This window comes from Pristis pectinata, chromosome 35 (assembly GCF_009764475.1).
Source record: "Pristis pectinata isolate sPriPec2 chromosome 35, sPriPec2.1.pri, whole genome shotgun sequence".
NCBI classification, from domain to species: domain Eukaryota; kingdom Metazoa; phylum Chordata; class Chondrichthyes; order Rhinopristiformes; family Pristidae; genus Pristis; species Pristis pectinata.
In genome coordinates this window covers 14,400,040-14,416,381 of record NC_067439.1, presented here as the reverse complement: position 1 = coordinate 14,416,381, position 16,342 = coordinate 14,400,040, and the positions used below count along the sequence as shown (strand labels likewise).

The following is a 16,342-nucleotide window of genomic DNA, read 5'->3' as shown; positions in this document are numbered from 1 at the left end:
TTTACCAATGCACCATAGAAAGCATCCTATCTGGATGTATCATGGCTTGGTACGGCACCTGCTCTGCCCAAGACCGCAAGAAGCTGCAGAGAGTTGTGGACACAGCCCAGTACATCACGGACACCAGCCTCCCCTTCTTGGACTCTGCCTTTACCTCTCGTTGTCTTGGTGAAGCAGCCAGCATAATCAAAGACCCCACCCACCCGGGACATTCTCTCTTCTCTCCTCTCCCATCGGGTTGAAGATACAGAAGCCTGAGGGCACGTACCACCAGACTTAAGGACAGCTTCTACCCTACTGTGATAAGACTATTGAACGGTTCCCTTAAACAATGAGATGGACTATGACCTCACGATCTACCTTGTTGTGACCTTGCACCTTATTGCACTGCACTTTCTCTGTAACTATGACACTTTACTCTGTACTGTTATTGTTTTTACCTGTACTACCGCAATGCACTCTGTACAAACTCAATGTAACTGCACTGTGTAATGAATTGACCTGTATGATCGGTTTGCAAGACAAGTTTTTCACTGTACCTCGGTACAAGTGACAATAATAAACCAATACCAATACATTAGTAAAGAGAGTGGTCACAGCTCTTAGCATTTATATTACTGGCTCATTCGTTCCTAGCTCCCTGCAATCTCCCAGCTGGGCCTCATCCACCATATTATTGGTACAGCTATGGACTACAGCCTTTGGCTCTGCAAACTCCCCACTCAGAATATTGTGCATCCACTCAACTATGTCCTTGGTCATGATGTCAGGAAAGTAACATACCATCATGGCAAAGGTTGTAGAAATATTTGTCTGCCTGATGTAACAACAGAATCCCCTTTCACTGTTGCTTTTCTCAACTTTGCTTTACCTGCTACTATGGTCTTAGATCTGACTATTTTGCTGAACCAAAAACAAAATTCAAAAAAGAAAATTGCTAAGAGAATATATGTACTGCCTGAACCTCCTGGTCTCTCTAGTGCTCACCCATTCCCTCTCTGCCTGTACACCATCTGGAATGTAACATAACTCTCACTTTCACAGATGCTCTGCAGTGACACCACCTAACAACACTTACAGCACTTACGTTGTCCAATACCTGAGAAGCATCCTGGAGTTTATATGTAGTAAGTAACATTCAGTGAGTAGATTCAATGTATTGCCATGACTCTGCTGGACACGACTGAAAGCAGGAGTAAGGTAACATAATGTTATGCCAAGCATCCGAAAGCATGGACCATTGATCCAGAGACACAAGTCCAAATCCCACCACTGAAGTACAAGTACTTAAATAAACCCAGAGTAAAAAGCTAGTATCAGTAATGCTAATCATAAAACCTACCAGAATATCATAAACAAACATCCGATTCATTACGTTCTTTCGCAAAAGAAAGCAACCATCCTTAACTTGACTGGCATATATATCACTCTAGACCCACCAATGAGGTTGGCTCTTAATCTTTCAGAGATATTTAGGGATGGAAAATAAATGCCAGCAATGTCCCCATCCTATTAATGAATTAACACCTCTCTCAGATCTGTACTCTCCAAACTTTGTTTTATTTAATGAATTAAAGTTTTGTTTAATTACTTTCTTTATTAATTAAACAAATAATTGGTTTAATTTTTTAACAAAGACTGTATGTTTCTTGATTTTACTTACTTCTCTAACTTCACTATTTTATCAGCCTACAGCTGTTATTTAATGTTACAGTCATCCCATTGAGTAATTTTGAAGAGCAGCCCAATCTCCTGGCCGATATCCTTTACTCAATGTCACTGAGATATATTATCTGGATGTCATCATATCACTCATTATGAGAGTTTGCTGTCCACAAATCAGATGCTGTGTCTCCTACATTATAAAAGCCACTGTACTTCAAAGTACAAAAGTGCTTTGAGGCTTCTTGAAAAGAATATGAAAGGTACTATTTAAATGCAAGCTTTCTTTAATAAGACATAAAGACTCCCACGTCAGGCCAAATCAAATTAGAACCCAAGGATATTTTCTTTACATGCGATGGTAAATTTTGAATTATTTCCATTCTCCACCAATGATCCAGCATTGGAGAGGGCACAGTAGTGCAGCAGTTAATGCTGCTGCCTCACAGTTCCGGAGACCCAGATTCCATCCTGCTCTTGGGTCCTCTCTGTGAGTGGATGCTCTGGTTTCCTCCCACGTCCCAAAGACATGTAGCCAGGAAAACTAGCTACCGTAAACTACCTCAGTGTAGATAGGTGGTAAAAGAATCAAAGTCAACTCAGGTCAAGTCGAGTTTATTGTCATATGCACAAGTACATGTATGTACAGATGTAACAAAAAACTTACTTGCAGCAGCATCACAGGCACACGGCATTAAAGACACAACATTCACAAGAAAAACAAATTAAACACAAATTATACAAAATGATACAAGAAAGAACACAAGTAGAACAAAAAAAAACAAAGTCCATTGTAGTACAAGTGATCAAAATGGTCATAGTGTTGATATACTGAGGTTGTGATTAGGATTGTACAAATTGATTCAAGAATCAAATGTTTAAAGTAGGTGTTCTTGAACCTGGTGGTGTGGGACTTCAGGCTTCTGTATCTCCTGCCCAATGGTAGCTGGGAGAAGGTGGCATGGCCTGGATGGTGGGGTTAGTTAATGATATAGGCTGCCTTCTTGCAGCAGCACCTCATGCAGAAACTTTTGATGGTGCAGAGGGACGTGCCCGTGATGTATTGGGCTGAGTCCACTATTCTCTGCAGCTTATGTTTCTGCACATTTGAATTGCCGTACCAGACCATGATCCAACCAGTCAGGATACGTTCAACAGTGCATCTGTTGAAGTTTGTTAGTGTTTGGTAACATGCAGAACCTCCTTAACCTTGTAAAAATGTAGAGACACTGGCACTCCTTCCTTGTGAATGTATTTATGTGCTGATATGTCAACACCCAGGAATTTAAAGCTGCTGACCCTCACCTCCACCAATCCACTAATGTAGTCTGGCACATTTTCACCCTTCTTCCCCTTCCTGAAATTAACAATCAGTTCTTTAGTTTTACTGACATTGAGCAAGAGGTTGTTGTTGTGGCATCATTCAATCAGTATAACAAGAGAATAACTGGCAGGAGAAATAAGAAGAGTGGGAATGGGGCTGTTGGATTGCCCTTGTGGGAGCCAGCATAGATCCAACAGGCTGAATAGCCTCATTCCATGTCATAAGTCAGTAAGTTTGTTGTCTTCTGTGATGACGACCGATAGTTTTAACTGGATAATGATTCTGCACGCATAGTCAGAATTCATGGTACAGTTGGTATTAGTGGTATAAGTAAGGTCTTCTTAAAATCATTAATATCTATTATTACTGTGTTATTATCGGATGTGGTAGACTTGCCAATTGACTTGCGGTTAAAGGAACAAGGAGGTACATAATAACACCAATGGTTTTGTTAGGAGTCATTCATCGCTTGGAGTCCAGATATAGCAAGTCTTTATTCAATTGATCCAAAAATGCAAGTGTGTGCATCTCTGATGAGTTTCTCAGATCATCAGAATATGCCAATTTTTATGGACATTTCAGACAAAGAAAATGATTGACAACTGTAGGTCCGAGAAATTTACTAGCATTGCTTAGAGGGAATATTATATATGAAACAAGATTAGGAATTTTAGAATCACATTAAATATATAATCACCAGCTGGGTGACAGTTTAAGTTCAGCTAAACATGACGTGGATACTCCAAGAAAAGAAGAAGTCACAAGTGCAGAAAGATACTTGTTAGCAGTTAGCAGAACATACAGGCACAGGAATGCAGTTGAACTATTTAGAGGGGTGACACACTGGATAAGAGATGTGTTACTCCACCCTTGCAGATATAAACATCTGTGCAGAGCAGCTGGTACATATCCCACCAAGGCTGCTTGTTTAATATTGGGCAATGGTCTAACAGAGACAAAAGGCTATTGCTTAAAGAGTAGATTTAATACAGATCTCATCAAGGTTAATGATAAAAGCATGAGTAAGCACCAAATAGAGGGGTATATGAAGTGCAGGAATTTAGGATAGAGAAAACCAAGTGGGCACAACCCAGGATAGTGAGGACCTAGGACCTAGACTCAAAGGGAGGGTCTGAATCAGGGACTCAGGGAGAGCTGCATAGGGATTAATCAACTCTGCATTGGCATTCCACTGTAATCAGGTTGTATCATTTCTGTTAGTTATAAGCTAAATGTTAAATAAATCTACAAGGAGTAGGGCACTTACTTTTCTAGTACTGTGGGCAGATGGGTCTGGGATTCTCATTAAAAGAGAAAGGGCAAGCAGAGCAACAAAACAGATGATGATGTGAATATTGCCAGTGGACAGGTCACAACTTTAGCACACCCTACTAGCCCTCCATTTTGTTCTCAGAACCTTACACTTAAGACCAGGACAGGAGGTCTTGCTACTCTCAAACAAAGTCAATCCTCAAGACATCTGTGACTCATAGTTGTCATTCATCTAGCCCCCACTTCCTTATTCTCAAAGTAGCAAAGCAATTAATATTCTTGTGCCCAATATAGTTACCCAAATGTTTGTGGACTGTCTTGGCACAGCTTAAACAACCAACACTGTGCTCATGACTCTCTTCTACCTGGCCTTCTAAAACTCTTACTTTGAATAAGTTTCCCAGCAAGTTAGTAAACAGTGTTTTAAGAGTGCAGAATATCCTTTTGAAACTGTAACTTACACAGTCAGTTTGCATAACTGCAACTCATACGATTAGTGATTCTACACAATCACATCATCCTACACAAACAGGATTAACATAGTTAGTGCTTATGGTTAAAATGTTTCTAAAATGTAGCTTTCCACCAACTGATATCTAATAGCTATACCTAATACTAACCGTTTACAACAGTACTAGCAAATGTTGATAGAGAAGATATCTACTTGGGCTTTCACATTCATTTATTTCTCTGATGTTGCTGTTTTATTTCTTCGTTACCCACTGGATCTAAATCCTGCAACTCCTCATTCAGTGACACTGGAGAGTACTTTCCCCAGAAGGACTGCAATGGTTCAAGGCAGTGACTTACCACTGCCTTCTCAAGGGCAACCAGAGATAGGAACTTACACTAATCTATCACTAATGCTCTCACCCCGCAAAAGTTAATGAATAAATAAAAATATCTTGCCTTCACAAATCTTAACGCTGTTATTAAACCTCCTTGGCATTATAGATCTCCTTACAGCTACAACCACATCCTTCCACATTACCTGTGCAACTGCATGTGATGGCTTTTTTTGGGACTCCAAGAAATCACCCTTTCCATTTTGTTGATTCCTTCCATTTCTTCAACTCTTCCAGGTTTCAATCGAATTTTAAATACATGAAGATTTTTAAATGTGGAAATTGCACTTTTGCTCTGCCTCATTCCTAAATTTTTCACCTGCTCAATATGTCTCATTTCCCACTGATGGGAATTCTCACTAACAGCTTTATTGAAATCAACTTACTTCAAGATTTATGACAAGGTCAACCTCCTCCAACTTCAGAGCTCCAGTTCCTCCCCACCACACACTAAATACCTCAAAATATTTCCAGATTCCCATTGTTAACAACCAACAAGAGAAGAACTATTTCAAGTTAGGTTTAAGATGCAAATTCTCAGTTCTACTTTTGTTAGCACTCTTGGAGTTCATGAACATATACAATTCAAAGTAAGAACATACATTTTGCACCCTATTCAGTCTGCAACACAAGGGTCAAAGAGTCATAGAGTAATACAGCATTTAAACAGGCCCTTCGGCCCAACTTGTCCATGCTGATCATAGTGCTCACCAAGCTCACCCATTTGCCCGCGCTTGACCCATATCCCTCTAAACCTTTCCTATTCATGTACCTGTCCAAATGTCTTTTAAATGTTGTTATTGAACCTGCCTCAACTACTTCCTCTGGCAGCTCATTCCATATACTCACCACCCTCTATGTGAAGAAGTTGCCCATCAGGTTCCTTGAAAAACTTCCATCTCTCACCTTAAACCTATGCCCTCTAGTTTTGAGTTCCCCTTCCCTGGGAAAAAGACGATGTGCGTTCACCCTATCTATACCCCTTATGATTTTAAACACCTCTATAAGGTCAGCCCTCCTACGTTCCAAGGAATAAGGTCCTAGCCTATCCAACCTCTCCCTATAACTCAGGCCCTTGAGTCCTGGCAGCATCCTCGTAAATCGTCTCTGTAGTCTTTCCAGTTTAATGATGTCTTTCCTATATTATGCGACCACAACTGTACACAATACTCCAAGTGTGGTCTGACCAACATCTTGTACAACTGCAACATAACGTCCCAACTCCTATACTCAGTGCCCTGACTGATGAAGGCCAGTGTGGCAAATGGCTTCTTCACCACCCTATCTAACTGAGATGCTGCTTTCAGCAAACTATGCACTTGCACTCCTTGGTCCCCCTGTTCCATAACACTCCCCAGGGCCCTACCGTTCATAGTATAAGTCCTATGGTGGTTTGACTTCCGAAAATGCAACGTTCCACACTTATCTGGATTGAAAGCCATTTGCCAATCCTCAGCCCACTTACCCAGCTGATCTAGATCTCTCTGTAATTCTTGATAACCTTCTTCACCCTCTACGATACCACCTATTTTAGTACCATTCACAAACTTACGAACCATACCTCGTACGTTCACATTCAAATTGTTTATAACATAACAAACAACAAAGATCCCAACACCAACCCCTGTGGCACACCACAAAGAGGAAAATATTTCAGTATTTCACACACCACATGACCGAAGTAGCAAGCCTTTCATTATACAATGCAATAAAAAGTTAAGATTTATATAATTATCTTTACTTACTCATTGATATCAGTGTAGGAAGGCAAAGAGAAGAGCTCCTCATATGATAATATTTCATCGACTGGGATATCCCTTTTAAAAATCGTAGTAGTGCCATTTTCAAGGGCTGCATATACAACCTAAAATCCAAAAGGAAAACTTCTTGACAGCTGATCTGACTTCAACTCAATCAAATCACATAAAAAACTGGTCATACAAACAGATCTTGAGTTACAATTTCTGGCTATCACATAATTTCGTATACATTCTGCAGAATTCCTGCACCTTTTTTTTCCTGAATCTGGATCACCTATTGTTTGCCACATCCTCAGTTCACCTGGCCTTTTAATAGTTGTGCTCCCAATCCTCTGGAATTCTTTTCCAAAACTGCTTTGCCTCCTCCCTTTCCCTGAAGTAATGTAATAAAGATTTATTTATTTGTACTCACATTTATTTAATGTTTAAAGTCCATTTCTCTGCATTGAAAGGTGCTCTGAGACATTCTTTAAAAAAACATTATTTTTGCCTGCTCTATCATAATGAAACAACTTTGTCTAGTATGATAATCAATTGAAATAATAATAACAGAGGGAAAAATGAAGGGCTGAGACAGATTAAACCTGTAAAACAGCAAGATGAAGCAAGTAATTTCCCCCCCAAAGAAGCTTATACTGTACATACATGATGCGTGAGCACATCAGAAAATACAAGAAAACCTCTGACATGTATCATTTTCTCGACAAAATACCATGAAATCTAACTGCAGTGAAAAGCAGAAAAAAATGTTTCTAAAAATGACAGAAAGCATTGAATCTTTGGCACTGGAAAATCAAAAAAACTGAAGATGCTGGAAATCTGAAATAAAAATATTAAATGCTAGAAACACTCAGCAGGTCAGGCAGCATCTGTGGAAACAGAAATATTTAATGCTTCAGGTGCAGGACTTTTTAATCAGAACTGGGAAGGAGAGAAGGGGAAGGGATGGGTAGAACAGTGGGAATATCTCTGAAAAGGCGAGAACACGTGGGTTAACGGAGGGCCAGTCACAGTAGCGGTCAGAAACACATTATGCTTCTCTGATAGTGTAATGCATTAACAATGAAACTGTGGGATATACCTACCAGGCCAGATTATACTAATAAAAAAATTAAAAGCTAAGCCAAAATGATTTCAGGTGGAAAAGCCCAGTTCCAATACAGACAGAAAGAAGAAGTGAGATGTTTAAAGTTGGAGGACTGGAGTGTGGAAGTCAGCAACATGCTTAGATGAAGAAGAGGTGTTGTTCTCCAGTTTACACTGGGCATCATTGTAACTATGGAGGAGGCCACAGACAGAAAGCTCAGAATGACAATGTTGAATAAAATGGCAAGGAACCGGAAGCTCAGGGTCATTCCTGCAGAATGAACACTGGTGCTCTGCAAAGAGATCATCCAATCTGTGTTTGGTTTTTCCAAAATAGAGGAAACCACAATGTGAATATCAAATGTCATGCACTAGATTGAAGAAGTGCAAGAGAATCAGTGCTTCATCTGGAAGTTTGGGTCCCTGGATGGTGAGAAGGGAAGAGGTGAAAGGATAGGTGTTGCATCTGCTGCAGTTGCATGGGAAAGTACATAATATGGGGAGAGATAGGTGGGGAGCAAACCAGGGATCCAATGAGTGAGCAATCGGAGGGCAGGGGAACATGTGCCCGGTGCTGGAATCTCGTTGGAGCCAGTTGTGGGGTAAAAGGCAAGGACTGGGAAACCATATTCTTGCTCTGGCCAGGAGAAGAGGGAATGAGAGCAAAGATGCAGGAAACAGATGAGATACAGTTAACAGCTCTGTCCATTATGGTAAAGAGGAAGACATGGTTCAGGAAAAAGGAAGACATTTCAAAAGTTTGGCATTGATCTTAAAGTTCGTGTCGTTACCAGATTAATAAAAAAATCATAAGTAATGCCAAAAATCATCACACTTGCCTCTTTTAATTTCTTTTGTCTGTCAAAGAAGACAGTTAATGTTGTCTCACTTTTGTAGTAGTTTTTCATGCCTTTTATTTTCTGCATTTCCACAAAAGTAGTCCAACCTTTTGAAGGACTGAGGCGAGTTAGTTTTGAAAAACCATCTCTCCCATACCACAGCTAAACAAAAAAATACATATTCAAGATAGTTGAATTGTCAGTACACATGGAGCCACAAAATATAATTCAACTGTAAATTTAACTCTTAAAGTTCCTACTCTCTTACACATCATGACTAATCCTTTACCCCTTCAAAGGGGGGGGGGTGCAGAAGGAAGCATGCTCTAGAAATTGATCAGCCACCCCAAAGGTGCATTCATTAGTTGATTCACAGTAGGCTGTAGGTTTATCGAAAAACTTGCAACCTTAGTCCTGTGGCATTTAAAGTACTGAAATACTTTCCTCTCATGAACATTTGGTCACGAGCCTGACGCTGCAAATTTCAATGGTGCATCAGACCCAAGGCATTGTATGCTACTGAGCATGCCTTATGTAAGCAAGTGCGTCTGGTGCTCCCGGTGCAGCCTCCTGTACATCGGTGAGACCCGACACATATTGGGTGACCACTTCTTCGAGCACCTTCGCTCTGTCCGCTGCAACAGCCAGGAACTCCCGGTGGCCATCCACTTCAATTCCACATCCCACTCCCATACTGACATGTCCATCCATGGCCTCCTTCACTGGCACGTTGAGACCAGACACAGGTTGAAGGAACAACACCTCATATTCCGCCTTAAGAGTCTCCAACCTGATGGCCTCAACATCGATTTCTCTAACTTCCGGTAACCCCAGACTTTCTTCTTCTTCCCTCCCACTCCTTTGTCTTCCCTTATTCCTGTGGCTCCCTTCCCCTGCTTTGATGACCTGCCCATCTCCTCTCCTCCCCTCCTCCATCCTTTATTCCATGGTCCACTGCCCTTTCCTACTGGATTCCTTCTTCTTCAGCCTTTTGCCTCTTCTACCTGTTACCTCTCAGCTTATTACTTCTTCCCCTCCTCCCCCACCCACCTACCTTCCCCCTCTCACCTGGACTCGCCTATCACCTGCCTGTGTGTGCTCCTCCCCCTCCCTCCACCTTCTTATTCTGGTTTCTGCCCTCTTTTTTTCCAGTCCTGATGAAGGGTCCAGGCTGAAACATCAACTGTTTATTTCCCCCCATAGATGCTGCCTGACCTGCTGAGTTCCTCCAGCAGTTTTTGTGTATTGCTCCAGATTCCAGCATCTGCAGAATTTCTTGTGTTTCCACCAGTGTGGAGCGTGCTGAGTCCAGGGCCAGGGAATCACAGATGAGAGATTCCCTGGTTGGAGCTGGGCAGTGAGGGTTGTCAGATGAAGGGTATTGTGAGTGGAGTGGTTTGGTCAGGGATTAGAAGCCATTCGTGAGTCTCTGATTTACTGTAATATTTCACTTATCACTGAAATTTAGGTAACCAAACATACAAAAATGTGGTACTCTATGGTTTATTTTGCCTTTTTCATTCACATACTCTAGAATTGAAACCTCCTTGGTGAAAGCAGAGGAAGATGACAATGAGGATAAAATGACAGCATCACTTAATCTTATACTGGCAGCTAGCAGATGAAACTGATACCGTTAGGGCCAGCACAGAGAAGGAATCTGAATATGCAAGATAGAAGGTACATGTAAAATGCCCAGGCAGGAAGAGAGAACAGCAAAACTGCCAGCATGCCAAAGGGCAAGATATATTTTATATTTTCAGCTGCACAAAGAATTTAGTCAGGCAGATAAATGTTGACAACTACAGGTATTGCTGGCCAAGCCCTACTTTGAAGTTACAATTGTTGCTGCAGCAGCTGGCAGATGCCAGTCCATCTTTTCTGTGAAGTAAAATATTGGTGCTTGCTGAAGCCCTCCGCAGATATGATCCTTGAAGTTACTTTACTACATTTTAATGGTCCCATGAACATCACAGTCTTCAATTGGGTTCTCTGCATAATGCTGCACTGTGACAATTTCATCACATGCTACTCTACTAATGCACAGCAAGTATTTACAGTTGCTGGCATTTAGCTTCCTAGCTATTATCTTGGGAGCCATCACTTAAAAGGACAAACCACAATACATGCAGCACTCATCCATCTACCGAGGAATGCTGCTGCTTAAAGAATGAATGTTGCAATGAAGGAAAGGGGTTGGAAGAGGAACCTGAACAGACTGATGATGAACAATGCCCAGAGGAGGCATGTGATTTGTGCCAAGAGGCCTTGGAGTCCCTCCACAATCCAAGTGGTCTAGGAGGGAGGCTGAAGGAGTTGAAAAGGAAACCTTTTTCATATTCATATTCTCTTACAACATAGAAGCAGGCTATTGAGCTCATGCCAACTTTCAGAGATCCCATCAAATCTATTTCCCACTTATTTCCCCATAACCTATTCACTCTCACATGTAATACTGCAGCCTATAAAGGGTACAATTTCAGTACATTCTGATGCTCTCTCCTGTAGACTGAAATTAAAGTGGATGAAGTTTCCTCTTGTTAAGTACAGAGCCTGGGTGAGCTTCCTAATGTAATAAGTGTACTGCAACTTGTAGGGTGTGGCATTAATTTACTACAACACAAGGTCATAATATATAAGAGCAGAATTAGGTCATTCGGCCCATCGAGTCTGCTCCACCATTCAAACATGGCTGATTTTTTCTTCAACCTCATTCTCTCGTCTTCTTCCCGTAGCCCTTTACTAATCAAGGACCTATCAATCTCTGCCTTAAATACACCTTAAATGACTTGGCCTGCACAGTCTCTGCAGCAACAAATTCCACAGATTCGCCACCCTCTGGCTGAAGAAATTCTTCCTTATCTCAGTTTTAAAGGGATGTCCTTTATTCTGGAGGCTGTGCCTCCGATCCTAGACTCCCCTGCTAATGGAATCATCCTCTCCACGTCTACTCTATCCAGGCCTTTCAGTATCTGGTAGGTTTCAATGAGATCCCCCCCTCATCCTTCTGAACTCCATCGAGTACAGGCCCAGAGACATCAAACGCTCCTCATATGTTAAGCCCTTAATTCCTGGGATCATTCTTGTGAACTTCCTCTGGACCCCCTCGAGGGCCAGCACATCCTTCCTCAGATAAGGGGCCCAAAATTGCTCCAATTTCTACTGCTAACAAAAATTCCACTGGAAAGTCAAGAATCAGATGTCCAGCTGGAAATGGGTACAATATCACTCTAGTTGGGGATAAACTGTTTTTCAAAAGCACAGAACTGAGTTTTATTCATAAATCATTTAAAATTTTTGAAAATGCATTTGCAGGAAAGCTGAAACTAAAATGAAAAATGCTGGAAACGCTCATGTCTGGAGCAACTGTGGAACAAGAACAGTTAAAATTTCAGGCATAAAATTTGGTGAAAGAATTTCTAATCTCTGGTCTCCTAGTCTTATTCCTTCTCCTGCTTCTCCTTACACAACTTCTAGCTACATCACCTCTCTCTGTGCTTTCAATATTCAAATTCGAAAAGAAGAATTACTGGGCAACCCATCGGACCCATCATCCCATCAAACACTATGTTCAGCCTTGTTAGGTTACAACAGTGTTTAGGTTACAACATAGTGTTTGGACATGATAAATCTGGCTCAAAATTAGCACTGCATGCTAACTGGGGTCTGAATCTGCCCAGTCTACACTTATGAAGTAAAGTTATAGTGATTTATATAAATCACTATACCTTTACTTCATAAGTGTGCTCATCTATCACAGACTCTGTATTCAAAACATTAAAAGGCAAGTACATCTCAAATGTGAGCAGTACAAAGCCCAGTTTTCTGCATCAATACTTGTTGAATAAAAGAGAACAATATGTTTGTGATTATTAAGGTGTGGCAAGTCGTGCATGGAAATTCAAGAGATGCTTTTAGCGGAACTGCTCTTCAATTAGCTGAACTCAGGCATAAGTAGGTCTCTCAGTTGTTACCTCTACCCCTCCTTAATTTGCCAGTACCTAGGTAATTGTGCTAAAATGATGGAGTATAGTGATGGAGTACAGTTCAGTGATATATTACAAGACTCCTCCTCAATGGTCCAGACAACAGAAGTGTTATCTTTAGATGCTGATTGTGTACTCAGTGATTATTTATGAGCAGATCACTGCTTGCAGAACTGCTATGAAGGGGCTGCAGAAATAGAGTAAAAAGTCATATCTGGAGGGGCAACTTGTCCAACAGCCAATTTTTAACGAAGATTTGCTTGCAATAAAAGCAGCACAAAAGGACTGATCCTGAACGACATTACCAGGATAACAAGCACCTGTACAATGTGCTGCAATAGTCTCAAACCAACAGTCTGTTAAGGGAATGGAATCAATTTTGATTGATGAATATTGTCTGTTTCTGTTGAGGGTGAATCCACGAAAGACCTCTGGCCCAGATGGTGTACGTGGCCGAGTACTAAAGATCTGTGCAGACCAACTGGCCGGAGTACTTATGGACATATTCAACCTCTCACTTCTGTGGTTTGAGGTTCCCATCTGCTTCAAAAAGGCATCTACTGTATCAGTGTCAAAGAAGAGCGTAGTGACCTGTCTCAATGACTACCATCTGGTAGTGCTTACATCAACCGTGATGAAGTGCTTCAAGAGGTTGGTTATGGCGCTAATCAACTCCTGCCTCAGAGATGACCTGGACCCACTTCAATTTGCCTACCACCACAACAGGTCAACAGCAGATGTGATTTCGCTGGCTCTTCACTTTGCCCTGGAGCATCTGGACAACAGGAACTAATATGTCAGACTGCTATTCATCAACTACAGCTTGTTCGACACAATCATAGCATCCAAACTCATCATCAAGCTTCAAGACCTGGGCCTCCCTACCTCCCACTGAAACTGGATACTTGACTTCCTCATTGGCAGACCTCAATCAGTGAGGATTGGTAACAACATCTCCTCCTCGCTAACCAACAACACAAGTGCACCTCAAGGATGAGTGCTTAGCCCCCTGCTCTACTCTCTATACACACATGACTGTGTGGCTAAGCACAGCTCCAATGCCAACGACAAATTTGTTGATGACACCACTGTTGTTGGACGAATCACAGGTCCAACAGAGTCGGCTTACCGGACCGAGATAGGACACCTGGTTCAGTGGTGCTGCAACAACAACCTTTTGCTCAACATCAGTGAAAATAAAGAGCTAATTGTTGACTTTAGGAAGGGGAATGAGGGCGAGCATGCGCTAGTCTATATTGGGGGATTGGCGGTGGAGAGTCAGCAGCTTTAATTCCTTGCATTAACATACTGGATCACCTGTCCTAGGTCATGCACATAGATGCAGTTACAAGGAAAGCACGCCAGAAGGAGGTTCAGCTTGTCACCGAATACTCTAACAAACTTCGACAGATATACTTTTGATAATGTCCTGACTGGTTGCATCGTGGTCTGGTAAGGCAATTCAAATGTTCAGGAATGTTAGAATCTGCAGAGAATAGAGGACTCTGCCCAATGCATCATGGGCACATCCCTCCCCACCATTGGTCGTATCTACAAGAGGCGCTGCATTAAGAAGGCAAGATCCATCATCAAAGACCCCACCATCCGGGCCATACCATCTTCTCACAGCTACCATTGGGCAGAAGGTACAGAAGCCTGAAGTCCCACACGACCAGGTTCAGTAACAGCTTCAATCAGTTGATTTTTGAAACAACTGGCACAACCCTTATCACTAGAGTTAAGTGACACTATGACCACTTTGATCACTTTGCAGTACAATGGACTTTGTTTTTTTGTTCTAATTGTGTTCTTTCTTGTATAAATTGTGAATAATTTATGTTTAATTTTGATTTTTCTTGTGAATGTTGCATATGTGATGCTATGTGCCTGTGATGCTGCTGCAAGTAAGTTTTTTATTGCACCAGTGCACACATGTACTTGTGCATATGACAATAAACTTGACTTTAACTTTGACCACACAAGGCAACATGTGTACAGTCAACCCTCACTTTATACTACAGGGAAGCTGGAAATGCAGACAAAAACTCATGCTTTGTCCTGCTTCTCTCTGCCAATGGAGAAGGTATCACATTGATTCTTCAAACTAAATAGAACCTTGGTGATCTCTCTGACATACAGTAGTACAAGCAGTAAGATATTGCTCGTGTCACCCATTGCAGCCTGATAGGAATCTGCAGCAAAAAAATGTTGAGCATGAAAATAACCTTGACAACATTTGCCTTTGTCTGAGGCTGCTCAGCTGATTTGATCCGACAGCAATCTTTGATTTATTTACATGGTAGTTGAAAAGAAAATGACAAAGTGAAACTGACTGTTAAGTTTTTCAAACGACTCAAAGGTGTTAAGAATTGCTTGATATGTAGCATTAATAGCTCCTGAATAAGTGTACATAAGACCATGGTCAATTATCTGATAAATTAATTGTACTTCACCATGTTCAGAGTAGGGTGATTCTTCTCACTTTCTGTTAGTGAGGAGAAAGCAGCACCTGCATGTGTTATTCAAACTCAATTAAGCAAAACCTGCAGTCTGCTGCATGAATTGAAGCCAAGTAATTCCTTTGTTGAGTCTTCAGTTAAGCCAAAAAAAACTGCAGGAAAATACAGAAAAGTTTGTAAGTACACAGCGAGACAACCAGCTTCTGTAAGGGCTAATGCTTTAGAACAATTACCTTTCATCAAAACATTTTTTTCATTTAAATTTCTACGATTTTTAAGTGTATTTCCAGGATCCAAACCAAAGAAAAATTCTGAATTCTAGTAAAACTCTTGCAGCTGATAGAACAGATGCTCCTGACCTGCTCATTTCAATAACTATGTGTCCTCAATTAAATGCTTATCTAGAATGTCATAGGCATCCAATTTTCCCAATACTTATCACTGGCATCTTTTTGGGCTAATCACCTACTTGATTAAGTGTAGGCACCTCATAAATTGTTTTTCAGCAAAGCTGAGGTAGAAGTGTACTTTGAAACCTTCCAGTTCCATCCTCTCCTCTTCTCTCTTTTCTTGCTCTCCTCCACCTCTCTCTACTGAAAACTATTTTTTTCTATGTGTGTCTTCCTTCATCTTTTCAAATTTGCTCTATCCCCAGAGGAAGTCATATCAGGCTCCCTATTTCTGGACCCAGGTAATTTCAACAGGAATCCAATGGCAGTCAGTTTTCTCTCTTAAATTAAAATCTGCACGAAAACTGAACAAAATTAGAACTGCATAATCATAGATTCATAAAGCCTTACAGCACAGAAATGGGTCCTTCCAGCCTATCTCACCAATGCCAACCGTAATGCCTATCTACACTAATCCTATTTCCCTGTATTAGGCCTGTATTTCTCTATGTCTTCCCTATCCAAGTTGCTGTCCAAATCCCTTTTAAACATTGTAATTATATCTGCCTCTACCATCTCCTCTGGCAGCTTGTTCCAGATAACCACCACACTCTGTTTGAAAACCTAACCCATCAGATCCCCTTTAAATTTCTCCCCTCTCCCCTTAAACTTGTGCCCTCTAGTTCTAGACTCCCCTGCCCTGGGAAAAAGATTCTGACT

The 16,342-nt window shown here is 41.2% G+C and overlaps 1 protein-coding gene across 1 annotated transcript in view; it reads right to left on the bottom strand.

Moving 5' to 3' along the window:
• LOC127586265 (cation channel sperm-associated auxiliary subunit gamma-like) overlaps positions 1-16,342 on the bottom strand; it is a 134,957-nt gene that overhangs the window by 66,938 nt on the left and 51,677 nt on the right. The window contains exons 7-8 of the mRNA XM_052044071.1: positions 8,789-8,950; positions 6,849-6,967 (exon numbers count right to left, since the gene is read on the bottom strand). Of these exons, the coding sequence (XP_051900031.1) occupies positions 6,849-6,967; positions 8,789-8,950 (281 nt within the window). The remainder of the gene's footprint in view (positions 1-6,848; positions 6,968-8,788; positions 8,951-16,342) is intronic.